Source organism: Tachyglossus aculeatus, chromosome 6, assembly GCF_015852505.1.
Source record: "Tachyglossus aculeatus isolate mTacAcu1 chromosome 6, mTacAcu1.pri, whole genome shotgun sequence".
NCBI classification, from domain to species: Eukaryota; Metazoa; Chordata; class Mammalia; order Monotremata; family Tachyglossidae; genus Tachyglossus; species Tachyglossus aculeatus.
The window spans coordinates 6,391,511-6,406,189 of record NC_052071.1 but is presented as its reverse complement, the minus strand read 5'-3'; the positions used below and the strand labels follow the sequence as shown (position 1 = coordinate 6,406,189).

General features: G+C 57.5%; 1 protein-coding gene across 3 annotated transcripts in view; it reads left to right on the top strand.

Annotated features, from left to right (window-relative positions):
• Positions 1-14,679, top strand: part of PPM1K (protein phosphatase, Mg2+/Mn2+ dependent 1K) — a 24,296-nt gene extending 9,617 nt beyond the window's left edge. Inside the window, exons 1-7 of one of the 3 annotated variants that reach the window (XM_038748239.1) lie at positions 4,048-4,067; positions 5,338-5,811; positions 6,699-6,799; positions 9,085-9,250; positions 10,666-10,810; positions 13,736-13,870; positions 13,982-14,679. In XM_038748239.1, the coding sequence (XP_038604167.1) occupies positions 5,372-5,811; positions 6,699-6,799; positions 9,085-9,250; positions 10,666-10,810; positions 13,736-13,870; positions 13,982-14,113 (1,119 nt within the window). In that variant the 5' untranslated portion in view covers positions 4,048-4,067; positions 5,338-5,371 and the 3' untranslated portion in view covers positions 14,114-14,679. Of the gene's footprint in view, positions 1-4,047; positions 4,068-4,352; positions 4,373-5,337; positions 5,812-6,698; positions 6,800-9,084; positions 9,251-10,665; positions 10,811-13,735; positions 13,871-13,981 lie in introns of those variants that run through there. The other 2 variants (XM_038748240.1, XM_038748238.1) reach the window with 2 other exon arrangements.

Here is a 14,679-nt window from a genome sequence, read left to right as displayed (position 1 = left end):
TCCGCCACTCGTCCGCTGTGTGACCTTGGGCGAGTCACTCTCCCCCTCTGTGCCTCAACTGTAAAAGGGGGGATTGAAACCGCGAGCCCCAAGTGGGACAGGGACTGCGTCCGACCCAAGTGGGTTGGATCCACCCCAGCCCATAGTACAGTGTCTGGCACAGTGTAAGCGCTTAGCAAATACCGTCGTCATTACGATGATGACTACTGCCACCGCTGCTGTTGTCGCAACCACTGCTCTGCTTGGCACAGTCTGGGCATCATCATCATCATCAATCGTATTTATTGAGCGCTTACTATGCGCAGAGCACTGCACTAAGCGCTTGGGAAGTACAAATTGGCAACATATAGAGACGGTCCCTACCCAACAGCGGGCTCACAGTCTAAAAGGGGGAGACGGAGGACAAAACCAAACATACTAACAAAATCATCATCGATCGTATTTATTGAGCGCTTACTATGCGCAGAGCACTGTACTAGGCGCTTGGGAAGTACAAATTGGCAACATATAGAGACAGTCCCTACCCAACAGCGGGCTCACAGCCTAAAAGGGGGAGACGGAGAACAAAACCAAACATACTAACAAAATCATCATCAACCGTATTTATTGAGCGCTTACTATGCGCAGAGCACTGTACTAAGCGCTTGGGAAGTACAAACTGGCAACATATAGAGACAGTCCCTACCCAACAGCGGGCTCACAGTCTAAAAGGGGGAGACGGAGAACAAAACCAAACATACTACCAAAATCATCATCAATCGTATTTATTGAGCGCTTACTATGTGCAGAGCACCGTACTAAGCGCTTAAAATAATAATAATAATAATGATAATAATAACGATGGCATCTATTAAGCGCTTCCTACGTGCAAAGCACCGTTCAGGTTACAAGGTGATCAGGCTGTCCCACGGGGGGGCTCACAGTCTTAATCCCCATTTTACAGATGAGGGAACGGAGGCCCAGGGAAGTAAAGCGACTTGCCCAAAGTCACACAGCTGACAGTTGGCAGAGCTGGGATTTGAACCCGTGACCTCTGACTCCAAAACCCGGGCTCTTTCCCACTGAGCCACGCTGCTTCTCTAAATAAATAAATACAATAAATAGAATAGCTACGTACAAGTAAAATAAATAAATAAATAATTAATTAAATTATTTTGGCATTATGGGAAGGAAGCAGCCCGGCCGCTCTCCCCGGGCCCTGGCATGGGGCCGGGAACTCCAATGGCCCGTGGCCCCGGCGGTGGGATGCCAGCCCCGAAAGCCAATCCGCCTCCCGCGTCCGGGGCCGGGACGGTGACCTTGGCAGCTGTCCGGGCCCTGGCCCGTCACCACCACCACCACCTCCGGGCCCCTCCGAGGTGTCACCCTCATCCACGGCCGTTGCCTTTCCTCCCTGAGGCCTGGGCACGGTACTCACTGTGCCTCCCTCTCGTCTGTCTCGCCACCAACCTCTCGCCCACATCCCCTTTTAGACTGTGAGCCCACTGTTGGGTAGGGACTGTCTCTGTGTGTTGCCAATTTGTACTTCCCAAGCGCTTAGTACAGTGCTCTGCACATAGTAAGCGCTCAATAAATATGATTGATTGATGGATTGATCCCGCCTCCGGCCTGGAACGCATTCCCTCCTCAGATCCCACAGACAATGGCTCTTCCCCCATTCCAAGCCGTATCGAAGGCCCATCTCCTCCAAGAGGCCCCAACCCGCTCCCTCGATTCATCCCCCCCGCGGCACTTACGTCCAAATCCTTAATTTTCTTTATATCTATTGCTATCCCCCCCCTTGACTGTCATCATCATCAGTCGTATTTATTGAGTGCTTACTATGTGCAGAGCACTGTACTAAGCGCTTGGGAAGTACAAATTGGCAGCATATAGAGACGGTCCCTACCCGACAGCGGGCTCACCGTCTAAAAGGGGGAGACAGAGGACAAAACCAAACGTACTAACAAAATAAAATAAATAGAATAGATATGTACAAGTAAAATAGAGTAATAAATATGCACAAACATATATACATCATCATCATCATCATCAGTTGTATTTATTGAGCGCTTACTATGTGCAGAGCACTGAACTAAGCGCTTGGGAAGTACAAATTGGCAACATCTAGAGACGGTCCCTACCCGACAGTGGGCTCACCGTCTAAAAGGGGGAGACAGAGAACAAAACCAAACGTACTAACAAAATAAAATAAATAGAATAGATATGTACAAGTAAAATAAATAAATAAATAGAGTAATAAATATGTACAAACATATATACATATATGTACAAGTAAAATAAATAAATAAATAGAGTAATAAATATGTACAAACATATATACAGGTGCTGTGGGGAAGGGAAGGAGGTAAGATGGGGGGGATGGAGAGGGGGACGAGGGGGAGAGGGAATGTGTCTGTGATATTTTTAAAGCCCCAAGGCCTTAGTCCAGTGCTCAGCGCACAGATCAATCGATCGATTGACAGGGTTGAGGGGCCCGAGGAATCCTTAATCGAATCAATCAGTCGATGGTATTTATTGAGCGCTTACTGTGTGCAGCGCCCCAGACTAAGTGCTTGGGGGAGGGCGGCAGAACAGAGTGGATGGACACGTTCCCTGCCCACAGCGAGCTGACGGTCTAGCGGGGGAGACGGACACGGGGAGAAATTAAATGACGGATCTGGACGCAAGTGCGTTGGGGCTGAGGGAGGGGGGAATAAAGGGAGCAATTCGGGGTGACCCCAGGCTGAGACCACCCCCCTCGAGCCCCCAAGCTTGCCAAGAACAGCTCCCACAGTGCTTAGTACACTGCCTGGCCCACAGTAAACCCTTAACAAGTACAATTAAAAAAAAATCAACCGCCCAAAAAACCAAACCGCCCTACTAGAAAAACCCACCCATTGCAGGCAGCGGAAAGAGCCCGGGCCTGGGAATCAGAAGGACCTGGGTTCCGATTCCGACTCTGCCAGCCGTCTGCTGTGTGACCCCGGGCAAGTCACTTCACTTCTCCGGGCCTCGGTTTTCTCACCTGTCAAATGGGGATTACCCCCGTGCTTAGCACAGCGCCCGGCACGCAGTAACTGTGGAACAAACTGCATTATTATTATTATTGTGGTGATTATCATCATCGATAACATCCTTGACTTCAAGCCTGGAGAACCGATCAATCAACCGATCGATCTATCGATTATATTTAGCGCTTACCGCGTGCAGAGCACTGTATTCAGGGCTTGGGAGAGTCCAATACGAGAGTTGGTAGGCACATTTCATTCATTCACTCCTACTTATTGAGCGGTGCACTGTACTAAGCGCTTAGTACATTCCCCCCCCCCCCCCATGAGGGGCTTACAGTCTAAAGCGAGGAGTTAGGCACTTGGGAAGTACAGAACAACAACATGACCTGTTTCCTGCCCACCAGGCCCTTCTGCTCCAATGGGGGGAGTCATAATGCAATTTACTGAGTGCTTACTGTGTGCAGAGCACTGTGCTGAGCGCTTGGGAGAGGACAACAGAGTTGACAGACATGACCCCTGCCCTCAAGGAGCTTCTGCTCCAATGGGGGGAGTCATAATGCAATTCATTGAGTGCTTACTGTGTGCAGAGCAGTGTACTGAGCGCTTCGGAGAGGACAACAGAGCTGACAGACGTGACCCCTGCCCTCAAGGAGCTTCTGCTCCAATGGGGGGAGTCATAATGCAATTTATTGAGTGCTTACTGTGTGCAGAGCACTGTACTGAGCGCTTCGGAGAGGACGACAGAGCTGACAGACATGACCCCTGCCCTCAAGGAGCTTCCAGTCTTATCCAGTCGTCATTTCCTTTTCCCGTCACGAGGAGACGAGGTGGCGGTTTACCACCTTGTTCCCTTTGTACCAGGGCGACTGTGAGCTCCCCGAGGGCAGGCTGGCTGCCTCTGGCCGGCCCCTCCGGGGAGGGGGGCGAGGGGCAGGGGAGGAGGAGGGGGGGTTCCTTTGTGACGGCGTCACAAGACCCTCCGAGGAGCCCGGAGAAGCGGGCCCACCACCTCGCCGCGGAGGCTTCCGGGAGAGCGGGGTGTCCCCGGGGAGAGCGAACATAGCGCAAAGCACTGTGCGTAACCCAGGCAGCAGTGCAGACCGGGGGGGTCTCGGACGGGCGGCGTGCCATTCGCTGCCCGGCCGCCCGCCAGCGCCCGGCAAATCTGGCCCCGGGAGTCAGAAGGAACTGGGTTCCGCCACGTGTGACCTTGGGCGACTCGGTTCACTTGGGCCTCAGTGAGCGCATCTGTAAAATGGGGATGATGAGTGTGAGCCCCTTGTGGGACAGGGACTGGATCCAACCTAATTAGCCTTTGAGGCGCACCCAGTCTAATGGGCTTCTATCCAGGCTTGGAGCTCTGAGCCACAAGTTTTGAGGTGGGCAGGGCTTCCGCTCATGAGGACAGGCAGGACCTGTTGGCCTTTCCTGTGGGCAATAACTTCCACTCTCGCTCCCCTCTCCCTCCTCTCTGTCCCTCCCATCTCTCTTTCCCTCTCCCCATTCTCTGTCCCTCTCTCCATCTCTCCCTCTCTCCCCATTCTCTCTCTTTTTCCCATCTCTCACTGTCTCCTTTTCTCTCTCTTTCCCACCTCTCTCGCTCTGTCTCTCCCCTTCCCACTCTCTCCCTTTCCCTCTCTATGTCTGTCTTTGCCTCTCCCTCTGTGTCTCTCTCTCTCTCTCATTCTCTCTCCTTCTGTTTCTCCCCATTCTCTGTGTCCCCCTTCTCTCTCTTTCCCTCTCCTCTCGCCATTCACTTTCTCCCCTTCTCTTTTTCACTTCTCACTCCCCCTTTTCTTTCCCACATCTCTCACTACGTCTGTCTTTGCCTCTCCCTCTGTCTCTCTCTCTCATTCTCTCTCCTTCTGTTTCTCCCCATTCTCTGTGTCCCCCTTCTCTCTCTTTCCCTCTCCTCTCACCGTTCACTTTCTCCCCTTCTCTTCTTCACTTCTCACTCCCCCTTCTCTTTCCCACATCTCTATATCTGTCTTTGCCTCTCCCTCTCTCTCTCTCATTCTCTCTCCTTCTGTTTCTCCCCATTCTCTGTGTCCCCTTTCTCTCTCTCTCCCTCTCCTCTTGCCATTCACTTTCTCCCCTTCTCTTTTTCACTTCTCACTCCCCCTTCTCTTTCCCACATCTCTCCCTTTCCCTCTCTCCGTCTCCGTCTTTGCCTCTCCCTCTCTGTGCGTCTCTCTGTCCCCATTCTGTGTCCCCCTTCTCGCTCTTTCCCTCTCTCTCACCAACCACTTTCTCACCTTTCTCTCTTTTCCATTTCTCTCACCGTCTCTCTCCCCATACGTCTCCCTTTTCCATCTCTGTCACTCCCTCTGTCTCTCCCCCACAGGCCCACAAGACCGGCCGGCCCCCGGGCCGGCGCGATGACCACGGCGGCCCTCCTGTCCGTGGCGCGGGGCGGAGGGAGCCAGGCCCGCCGGCGAGCCCTGCTGGCCTCCCGCCTGCCGCCCGCCCCGGCCCCCGGCCCCCGCTGGGGCTCCACGTCGCGGCGCCGCCCGGCCTCCGGGCCCCCGGACCCGCCCCCGGCCCGGCCCTCGGCCGCCTGGGACGCCTTTGGGGCCTGGGACAACCGCCTGGACGAGCCCATCCTGCTGCCGCCCAGCATCCACTACGGCCACCCCATCCCCAGCCTCAGCCTGCGCAACGTGGGCTGCGCCAGCCAGATCGGCAAGCGGCGGGAGAACGAGGACCGCTACGGACGGGCCCGCCTCGGCGACCGCCTCCTCTACTTCGCCGTCTACGACGGGCACGGGGGCCCCGCCGCCGCCGACTTCTGCAACACTCACATGGAGAAGCACATCCTGTACGGCCGCCCCCGCCCCACCCCGGGGACCTTCCGGCTCCCGGGAGAGATAGGCCCCTCGACGGGCATCGGTCCCGAGACAGACGCTAGGCCCCTGGGAGAGACAGGGCCCCCGCGAGACACCGGTCCACAGAGAGATGGGATTCCCGGGAGGCACCAGGCCCCGGAAAGATGGCCTTGTGAGCAACAGGGAGACACTAGGAGAGAAGGGGCTCTAAGAGAGACAGGGCCCCTGGGATGATCTGTGTCCCTCGTAGACATCAGTCCCCAGAAGAGATGGGGTCCCCGGGAGACACCGCCTCCCGGGAGAGACAGAATTCCCTGAGAGAGACAGGGCCCCAGAATGGTCTGTATCCCTGGGAGTCATCGGGCCCCAGAAGGGACAGGGCCTCAAGGAGAGACAGGACTCCCCGGGAGAGACAAGGCCCCAAGCAGAGACAGGATTCCCGCAGAGAGACAAAGCCACCAGGATGGCCCGTGCCCCTGGGAGACATCGGGCCCCAGGGAGAGACATCTCAATTAGTACGACTGACTGAAAGACAGGCCCCCGGGAGAGACAGGATGCCCGGGATGGTCCGTGTCCTCACGAGACACGGGGCCATGGGAGAGACATGGCCCTGAGGAGAGACAGAGCCCCCCAGGAGGGTCTGCATTCCCGGGAGAGACAGGGTCCCTGGGGGAGACAAGGATCTCCGGGAGGGTCCCCCAGCACGAGGGTGGAGGGCAGGGGAGAACACAGGCGCCGTTGGCTTGGGGCTGAGGCTGAAGCCGAGCCTACGGTTGAGGCTGAGAAAAGAGCCGAGGCCGAGGCAGAGGCCAGGGCGGAGGCAGCGGTTTGAAGCCGCTCTGAGGCTGAGGCCCGCTTCTCATCCAGGGATTTTTGGCAGGGACTTCCTGGCTAAAGACGAGGACCTGGAAGCGGCGCTGACCAGGGCGTTTCTGGACATCGACCGAGCGTTTGCCCAGAGCACTCGGCTGGCAGCGGACGGTGGGTCGGCGGCGCCCGCCCGGCCCCGGAGGGGCGTGGGCCGGCCGAGTCGGGAAGGGGAGCCGGGCGGGGGGGATTCGGGACTCGGCTTCTGTGAAGCTGAGAGGTGGGCTCAGAGTGTCCGTCGCTGTGCTGTTTTTGCTCTTAGCCAAGCACCGCACTAAGCATCCTCAGGCCTCGCGTGAGCCTCCCGCTCTAAGCAGGAGGAAGAACAGGGATCGAATCCCCGTTCTGCGGGGGGGGGGTCCGGAGAAGCCAAGTGACTTGCCCAGGGTCATCCGGCAGATAAACGGAGGAGCCGGGACGAGAACCCAGGTCCTCAGAGTCCCGGGCCCGGGCTCTACCCACTAGGCTGCACTGCTCGTGGGCTTTCCCAAGGTGTGGCCATCTTTGCCAGCACGCCAGGCTGAGGTGGGGATTTGGGTAGAAAGCCAACCTTCTGGGAAGATCTATGAGTTGGGTCACTTTCCAATCAATCAACCGATGAATCGATCAGACCAGACCGGAGACCCTCCAGAAGAGAAACTGTCCAGACCAGGGCCCCTCCAGGCCAGAAAATCCTTACGCCAGAGGCTCTCCAGAAGAGAAACCGTCCAAGGCGGTGCCTCTCCAGACCAGAAACTCCTCAGACCGGGGGTTCTCCACAAGAGAAACTGTCCAGAGTGGGATTGAGGGGGGGTCTCTCCAGACAGACGCTCCTCAGACCGGGGGTTCTCCAGAAACGGAAACTCTCCGGATCAGAAACCCCAACACCGAGGATGCTCCAAAATGGAAATGCCAGATGGGGGTCGGGGGAAATCTCTCCAGACTACAAACTGGTCAGATTGGGAGCTCTCCAGAAGAGAAACTGTCCAGTGTGGGGGCTCACAAGACTAGAACGACTGAGGACACTCTAAAATGGAAACTCCAGATTGGTCGGGGTCGGGGGGAGTCTCTCCAGAAGAGAAACTATCCAGCCCGGGGGCTCTCCGGACCAGAAACTCCTCACGTCAGGGGCTGTCCAGACGAGAAACTGTCCGGACTGGGACAGAAGGGGCATGTCTCCGGACCAGAAACTCCCCAGATCAGGGGCTCTCCAGAAACAGAAACCCATCAGAGCGGGGGTCCTCCGGAACAGAAAAGCTCCGGATCTGAATCTCCAAGACCGAGGGTGCTCCGAAATGGACGCTCCCAACCAGGAGGGGGATTTCTCCAGACGGGAACGTCCCCAGACCAGGGGCTCTCCAGGGGAGAAGCCGTCCAGGCCGACGGCTGTCCAGACCAGAAACTCCAGGACCGAGGGCTCTCTGAGGTTGGAAACCCTCCAGACTGGAGGTTCTCCAGGAGAGAACGGTTCCAGCCCTGGGGGACTCTCCGGTCTGGAAATTCTCCAGGCCAGAAACTCCAGCTCACCCCGCCCAAAATATCCCTGGCTTCCCTCGGCCTGTTGGGAAGGAGAGGGGAGCGAGGAGCTCGCGGGAATTTCTCCAGGGAGAGTTGGGGCTATTTAAAGCCGGGGTAATGCGAGACCCCAGGGGTGGCTTACGTCTTCGCCAAAACAAATCTGCCCGCCCCATTCCCACCCAACGCACAAGAATGGAAGGGGGCTTCCTTCCTTGAGAGACATTCGCAGGGAACTTTGCCAAGAGAAGCAGTACGGCCTAGTGGATAGAGCCCGGGCCTGGGAATCAGAGGACCTGGCTCTAATCCCCGGCTCGGCCGCTTGTCTGGTGAGAGACCTTGGGTGAGTCCCTTCACTTAACAAGGAGCAGCACGGCCGGGTTCAAATCCCGGCTCCGCCGCCTGGGCAAGTCGCCTCCCTTCTCTGGGCCTCGGTTCCCTCATCTGGAAAATGGGGACTGGGACTGTGAGCCCCAAGTGGGATAGGGATTGGGTCCGAACTGATTAGCTTGGATCTACCCCAGCGCTTAGTACAGTGCCTGGCGTATAGGAAACAGTTGATACCCTAACAAAAAAACAGAGAAGGAACAAACCAAAAAGAAAAACTGTTTTCTCTTGTATCTCGGAGTCCAGCCCCCAGCGAAAGCGGTCAGCCCGGGGTTCCCGTCGGCATCCCCGAGCTCCATCCATCGATGGTATTTACTGAGCGCTCTGCTGTACGCAGAGCCCGGTACTGAGCACGGGGGAGAGGACAATCCAACAGAGTTGGTAGACGAGACCGCTGCGTCCACAGTCTCCCGTGTGCCGAGCACTGAACTGAGCGCCCGGGAGAGGACGATCCCCGCCGCCGGGAAGATCCCCCCGGCGACCCCTGACCCGCGGCCCCGTGGGCACCCTCCCTGCAGGTGCCGGGCAGACTTCGGGCACGACGGCGACGGTGGCCCTGCTGCGGGACGGCATCGAGCTGGTGGTGGGCAGCGTCGGGGACAGCCGCGCCCTCCTCTGCCGCGCCGGGAAGCCCCTCAAGCTGACCACCGACCACACCCCCGAGAGGAAGGACGAGAAGGCCAGGTACCCGCCCCGCGCCCCCCCATCCTGTGGGCGGGGGGTCATACCGGGTCCCTACTTCAGGCAGGGTGCTGTACTGGGTGCCTGTCATGGGTCGGGCACTGGACACAGTGCCTAGTTTGCATGGGCAACACATTGGTTGGGAGACCTGCCTCGTGCAGGGCGCTCTATTGGGGCTCTACTATGAGCAGGGCACTGTACTGGGCCCCTACCCTGAGAAGGGCACTGTCCTGGGCACCTCTCATGGGCCAGGACCCTGTTCCGGGCACCCGGGGGCCTCTGCACTGCATAATAATAATAATAATGATGGCATTTATTAAGCGCTTACTATGTGCCCTGTTCTAAGCGCTGGGGAGGTTACAAGGCGATCAGGTTGCCCCTCGTGGGGCTCATGGTCTTCATCCCCATTTTACAGATGAGGGAACTGAGGCCCAGAGAAGTGACTTGCCCAGAGTCACACAGCTGACAGTTGGCGGAGCTGGGATTTGAACCCATGACCTCTGCCTCCAAAGCCCGGGCTCTTTCCACTGAGCCACGCTGCTTCACTGAAGGCACTGAAGACCTCAGGCCCGAGCAGCATGGCTTAGTGGGTCTGGAGTCAGAGGTCACGGGTTCAAATCCCCGCTCCGCCACCTGTCGTCATCATCATCATCATCAATCGTATTTATTGAGCGCTTACTATGTGCAGAGCACTGTACTAAGCGCTTGGGAAGTACAAATTGGCAACATATAGAGACAGTTCCTACCCAACAGTGGGCTCACAGTCTAAAAGGGGGAGCTGTCAGCTGGGTGACTTCGGGCAAGTCACTTCACTTCTCTGGGCCTCAGTTCCCTCATCTGGAAAATGGGGATGAAGACTGTGAGCCCCCCGTGGGACAACCTGGCACTGAAGACCCCAGGCCCGAGCAGCATGGCTTAGTGGACTCTGGAGTCAGAGGTCACGGGTTCAAATCCCCGCTCCGCCACCTGTCAGCTGGGTGACTGGGCAGGTCACTTCACTTCTCTGGGCCTCAGTTCCCTCATCTGGAAAATGGGGATGAAGACTGTGAGCCCCCCGTGGGACAACCTGGCACTGAAGACCCCAGGCCCGAGCAGCATGGCTTAGTGGACTCTGGAGTCAGAGGTCACGGGTTCAAATCCCCGCTCCGCCACCTGTCAGCTGGGTGACTTCGGGCAGGTCACTTCACTTCTCTGGGCCTCAGTTCCCTCATCTGTAAAATGGGGATTAAAACTGGGGCAACCTGATCCCCTTGTAACCTCCCCAGAGCTTAGGACAGTGCTTGGCACACCGTAGCGCTTAATCAGTGCCATCATCACCTCCGTCCGGCCCCGTGCCCGGTGATGCCCGTCCCCCTCCCCTCGGGCCCCACGCCCCCGGAGACCCCCGCTCCACCCGGGGCCCCCGTGTCGTCGGGCAGGATCAAGAGGAGCGGCGGGTTCGTGGCCTGGAACAGCCTGGGGCAGCCCCTGGTCAACGGCCGGCTGGCCATGACCCGCAGCATCGGAGACCTCGACCTCAAGGCCAGCGGGGTCATCGCCGAGCCCGAAACTAAACGGATCATGGTGAGGGACCCCCCCCCCCCCCGCACCGCCCACCCGGCCCTCCTACCTCCCCCAAAACGCGCGGGTCCTCCGGGCTGAGTGAGCCCCGACTGCGTGCGGGACACTGGGCTGAGCGCTCGGGAGAGGACGGGTTCGACGCAGCGGGCAGCCATGTTCCTTTTCCTCTTTACGGAATGTGGGAAGAGCTGACCATGTGCCAGGCACTGTGCTAAGCGCTGGAGTGGACCCAAGCTCATCAGGTCCACCAGGGGCTGTCCCCTCTCGCCCCCTGATCCTGGGCAGATTAACAATAATAATAATAATAATGATTATTATTAATCTTTTAGACTGGGAGCCCACTGTTGGGTAGGGACTGTCTCTATGTGTTGCCAATTTGTACTTCCCAAGCGCTTAGTACAGTGCTCTGCGCATAGTAAGCGCTCAATAAATACGATTGATGGTGATGATGAATAATTATAATAATAATGAGAAGCAGTGTGGCTCAGTGGAAACCGCACCTCTGGACTCAGAGGTCATGGGTTCAAATCCCGGCTCCTCCAACGGTCAGCTGTGTGACTTTGGGCAAGTCAGAGAGGACGGTCCGACACTGCGGGCAGCCTCGTTCCTTTTCCTCTTTACGGAATGTGGGAAGAGCTGACCATGTGCCAGGCACTGTGCTAAGCGCTGGAGTGGACCCAAGCTCATCAGGTCCGCGAGGGGCCGTCCCCTCTCGCCCCCTGATCCTGGGCAGATTAATAATAATAATAATAATGATTATTATTAATCTTTTAGACTGGGAGCCCACTGTTGGGTAGGGACTGTCTCTATGTGTTGCCAATTTGTACTTCCCAAGCGCTTAGTACAGTGCTCTGCACATAGTAAGCGCTCAATAAATACGATTGATGGTGATGATGAATAATTATAATAATAACGAGAAGCAGTGTGGCTCAGTGGAAACCGCACCGGCCTTTGGACTCAGAGGTCATGGGTTCAAATCCCGGCTCCTCCAACGGTCAGCTGTGTGACTTTGGGCAAGTCAGAGAGGACGGTCCGACACTGCGGGCAGCCTCGTTCCTTTTCCTCTTTACGGAATGTGGGAAGAGCTGACCATGTGCCAGGCACTGTGCTAAGCGCTGGAGTGGACCCAAGCTCATCAGGTCCGCGAGGGGCTGTCCCCTCTCGCCCCCTGATCCTGGGCAGATTAATAATAATAATAATAATAATCATAATAATAATAAGCAGTGTGGCTCAGTGGAAACTGCACCGGCCTTTGGATTCAGAGGTCATGGGTTCAAATCCCCACTCCGCCACCTGTCAGCTGGGTGGCTTTGGGCCAGTCACTTCACTTCTCTGGGCCTCGGTTCCCTCATCTGTAAAATGGGGATGAAGACTGTGAGCCCCCCGTGGGACAACCTGGCACTGAAGACCTCAGGCCCGAGCAGCATGGCTTAGTGGACTCTGGAGTCAGAGGTCACGGGTTCAAATCCCCGCTCCGCCACCTGTCAGCTGGGTGACTTTGGGCAAGTCACTTCACTTCTCTGGGCCTCAGTTCCCTCGTCTGTAAAATGGGGATTAAAACTGGGACAACCTGATCCCCTTGTAACCTCCCCAGAGCTTAGAACGGTGCTTTGCACATAGTAAGCGCTTAATAAATGCCATCATTATTAATATTAATTGGGGGCAGGGGGCAGAATGCCCGAACCCCGCCCCCCAAAATAAGGGGCGACGGGGGCCTTGGGAGAGTACTCCAGTCCTGTATACTAACCAGGTGACCCCCAACCTCTGACCCCCTTCGGCTTTCGATCCCACCCGTGGACCGGAGCATGTGCCGAGCGCTGGGCGAAATGTTGGGAAGAGGATGATAACATCAGTAGGCGCGACCCCCCCACCTTCAAGGACTTCACAGACCCCCGTGTGCAGAGCGCTGGGCTAAGCGCTTGGGAGAGGACAGTCGAGTTAGGCCGCAGACAAGATCCCTGAGGACATCATCATCATCATCATCAATCATATTTATTGAGCGCTTACTATGTGCAGAGCACTGTACTAAGCGCTTGGGAAGTACCAATTGGCAACATCTAGAGACAGTCCCTACCCAACAGCGGGCTCACAGTCTAAAAGGGGGAGACAGAGAAGAAAACCAAACATACTAACAAAATAAAATAAATAGAATAGATATGGACAAATAAAATAAATAAATACATAAATAGAGTAAAAAAAGAGAGGACAGTGGGAAGCAGCGTGGCTCAGTGGAAAAGAGCCCGGGCTTTGGAGTCAGAGGTCATGGGTTCAAATCCCGGCTCCGCCACCTGTCAGCTGGGTGACTTTGGGCAAGCCACTTCACTTCTCTGGGCCTCAGTGACCTCATCTGGAAAATGGGGACTGTGAGCCCCCCGTGGGACAACCTGATCACCTCGGAACCTCCCCAGCGCTTAGAACGGTGCTTTGCACATAGTAAGCGCTTAATAAATGCCATTATTATTATTATTATTACTATTAGTGGACTTAGGAGACGTGACCCCGGCCCTCGAGCGGCTAAGCCAGAGAGGGGCCCGGCGCCTTTCGGGTGGCGTGGCTCGGTGGAGGCCGTGGCTTCTGATCCCGGCCCCGCCACTTGTCTGCTGTGTGACTTTGGGCAAGTCACTTCACTTCTCTGGCCCTCCGTGGCCTCATCTGGAAAACGGGGATTAAGACGGTGAGTCCTGGGGCAACCCTGTATCTCCCCCAGCGCTTCGAGCAGTCTTGGCACATAGGAAGCGCTTGGCAAATACCATCATTATTATTATCATCATCCCTTGTAAGATGGGGGTAAGCCCCCCACCCCTGCTTCCCCCGCATCAGACCGAGAGTCCCCGGGGCGGGGACCGTGTCCGACGGGGCAGCGGCGGGCGCGGGGTCCGGGCTCATTCCCCGCCCCCCTCTCCCCCACCGGGGTCCCGCCGACGGCAGCTGAATCACGGCGACGACGGGTTCCTGGTGCTGACCACCGACGGCATCAACTTCACCGTCAACAGCCAGGAGATCTGCGACTGCGTCAGCCAGGCCCCCAGCCCCGCCGACGCCGCCCGCGTCCTCACCGACCAGGTGACCCCCGACCTCCCGCCCGCGTCCTCCTTGTCCCCCGACCCCTCCGCCCGCGTCCCCGCCGACCGGGCGACCCCCGACCTCTGACCCTCCTGTCCGTCGGGCCCGCAGGCCATCCAGTTTGGCGCGGAGGACAACAGCACGGCCGTGGTGGTTCCCTTCGGGGCCTGGGGCAAGTACAAGGCCTCCGACGTGGGCTTCTCCTTCAGCCGCGGCTTCGCTTCCAGAGGACGCTGGGCCTGACGCCCCGGACCCTCGCCCCGATAAAGGGGGCCCTCCGCATCCCGGCCTCCTCCGCCTCTCCCTCCGCCCGGTCGGGAGGCGTTCAGCTCGGTGGGAACCCGTGGCTTTCCCCGGGGGGGGCGGCGGGCGGTCCGGCCGGGGGGCCCCCCAAACTTCCAGAAGCCCCCCGTGGCCGGTGCCGGGGGGCGGGAGGAGGCTGGGGGATGCTCAGCCTGACCTCTGACCTCCCTTGGGCCAACTGACGGGACCCCCGCCGCGCTGCGTAGTATTTAAACAAAGTGTGTACATTTCTACGTCACGCGAAAGAGGACAGCACTGCCCTGAGCTATAGCTCTTTCCCTTGGCTAGGCCCGTCCATAAAATATCCCCCTCCCACTCGCACCCCCCGCTCCCTTGGAGGACGGCCTGCGGGGACGGGGGTCCTGGGAGCGAGACGCCCCCGAGGCCGAAACCTCCTCACGCCGGCGATTCAGAATCGATAGATCAGTCATACGTACGTGTGCACAGCACTGTACTGAACGATAAACAGGTGCCTTCCCTGCCCACGACAAGCTGACAGCCTAGAG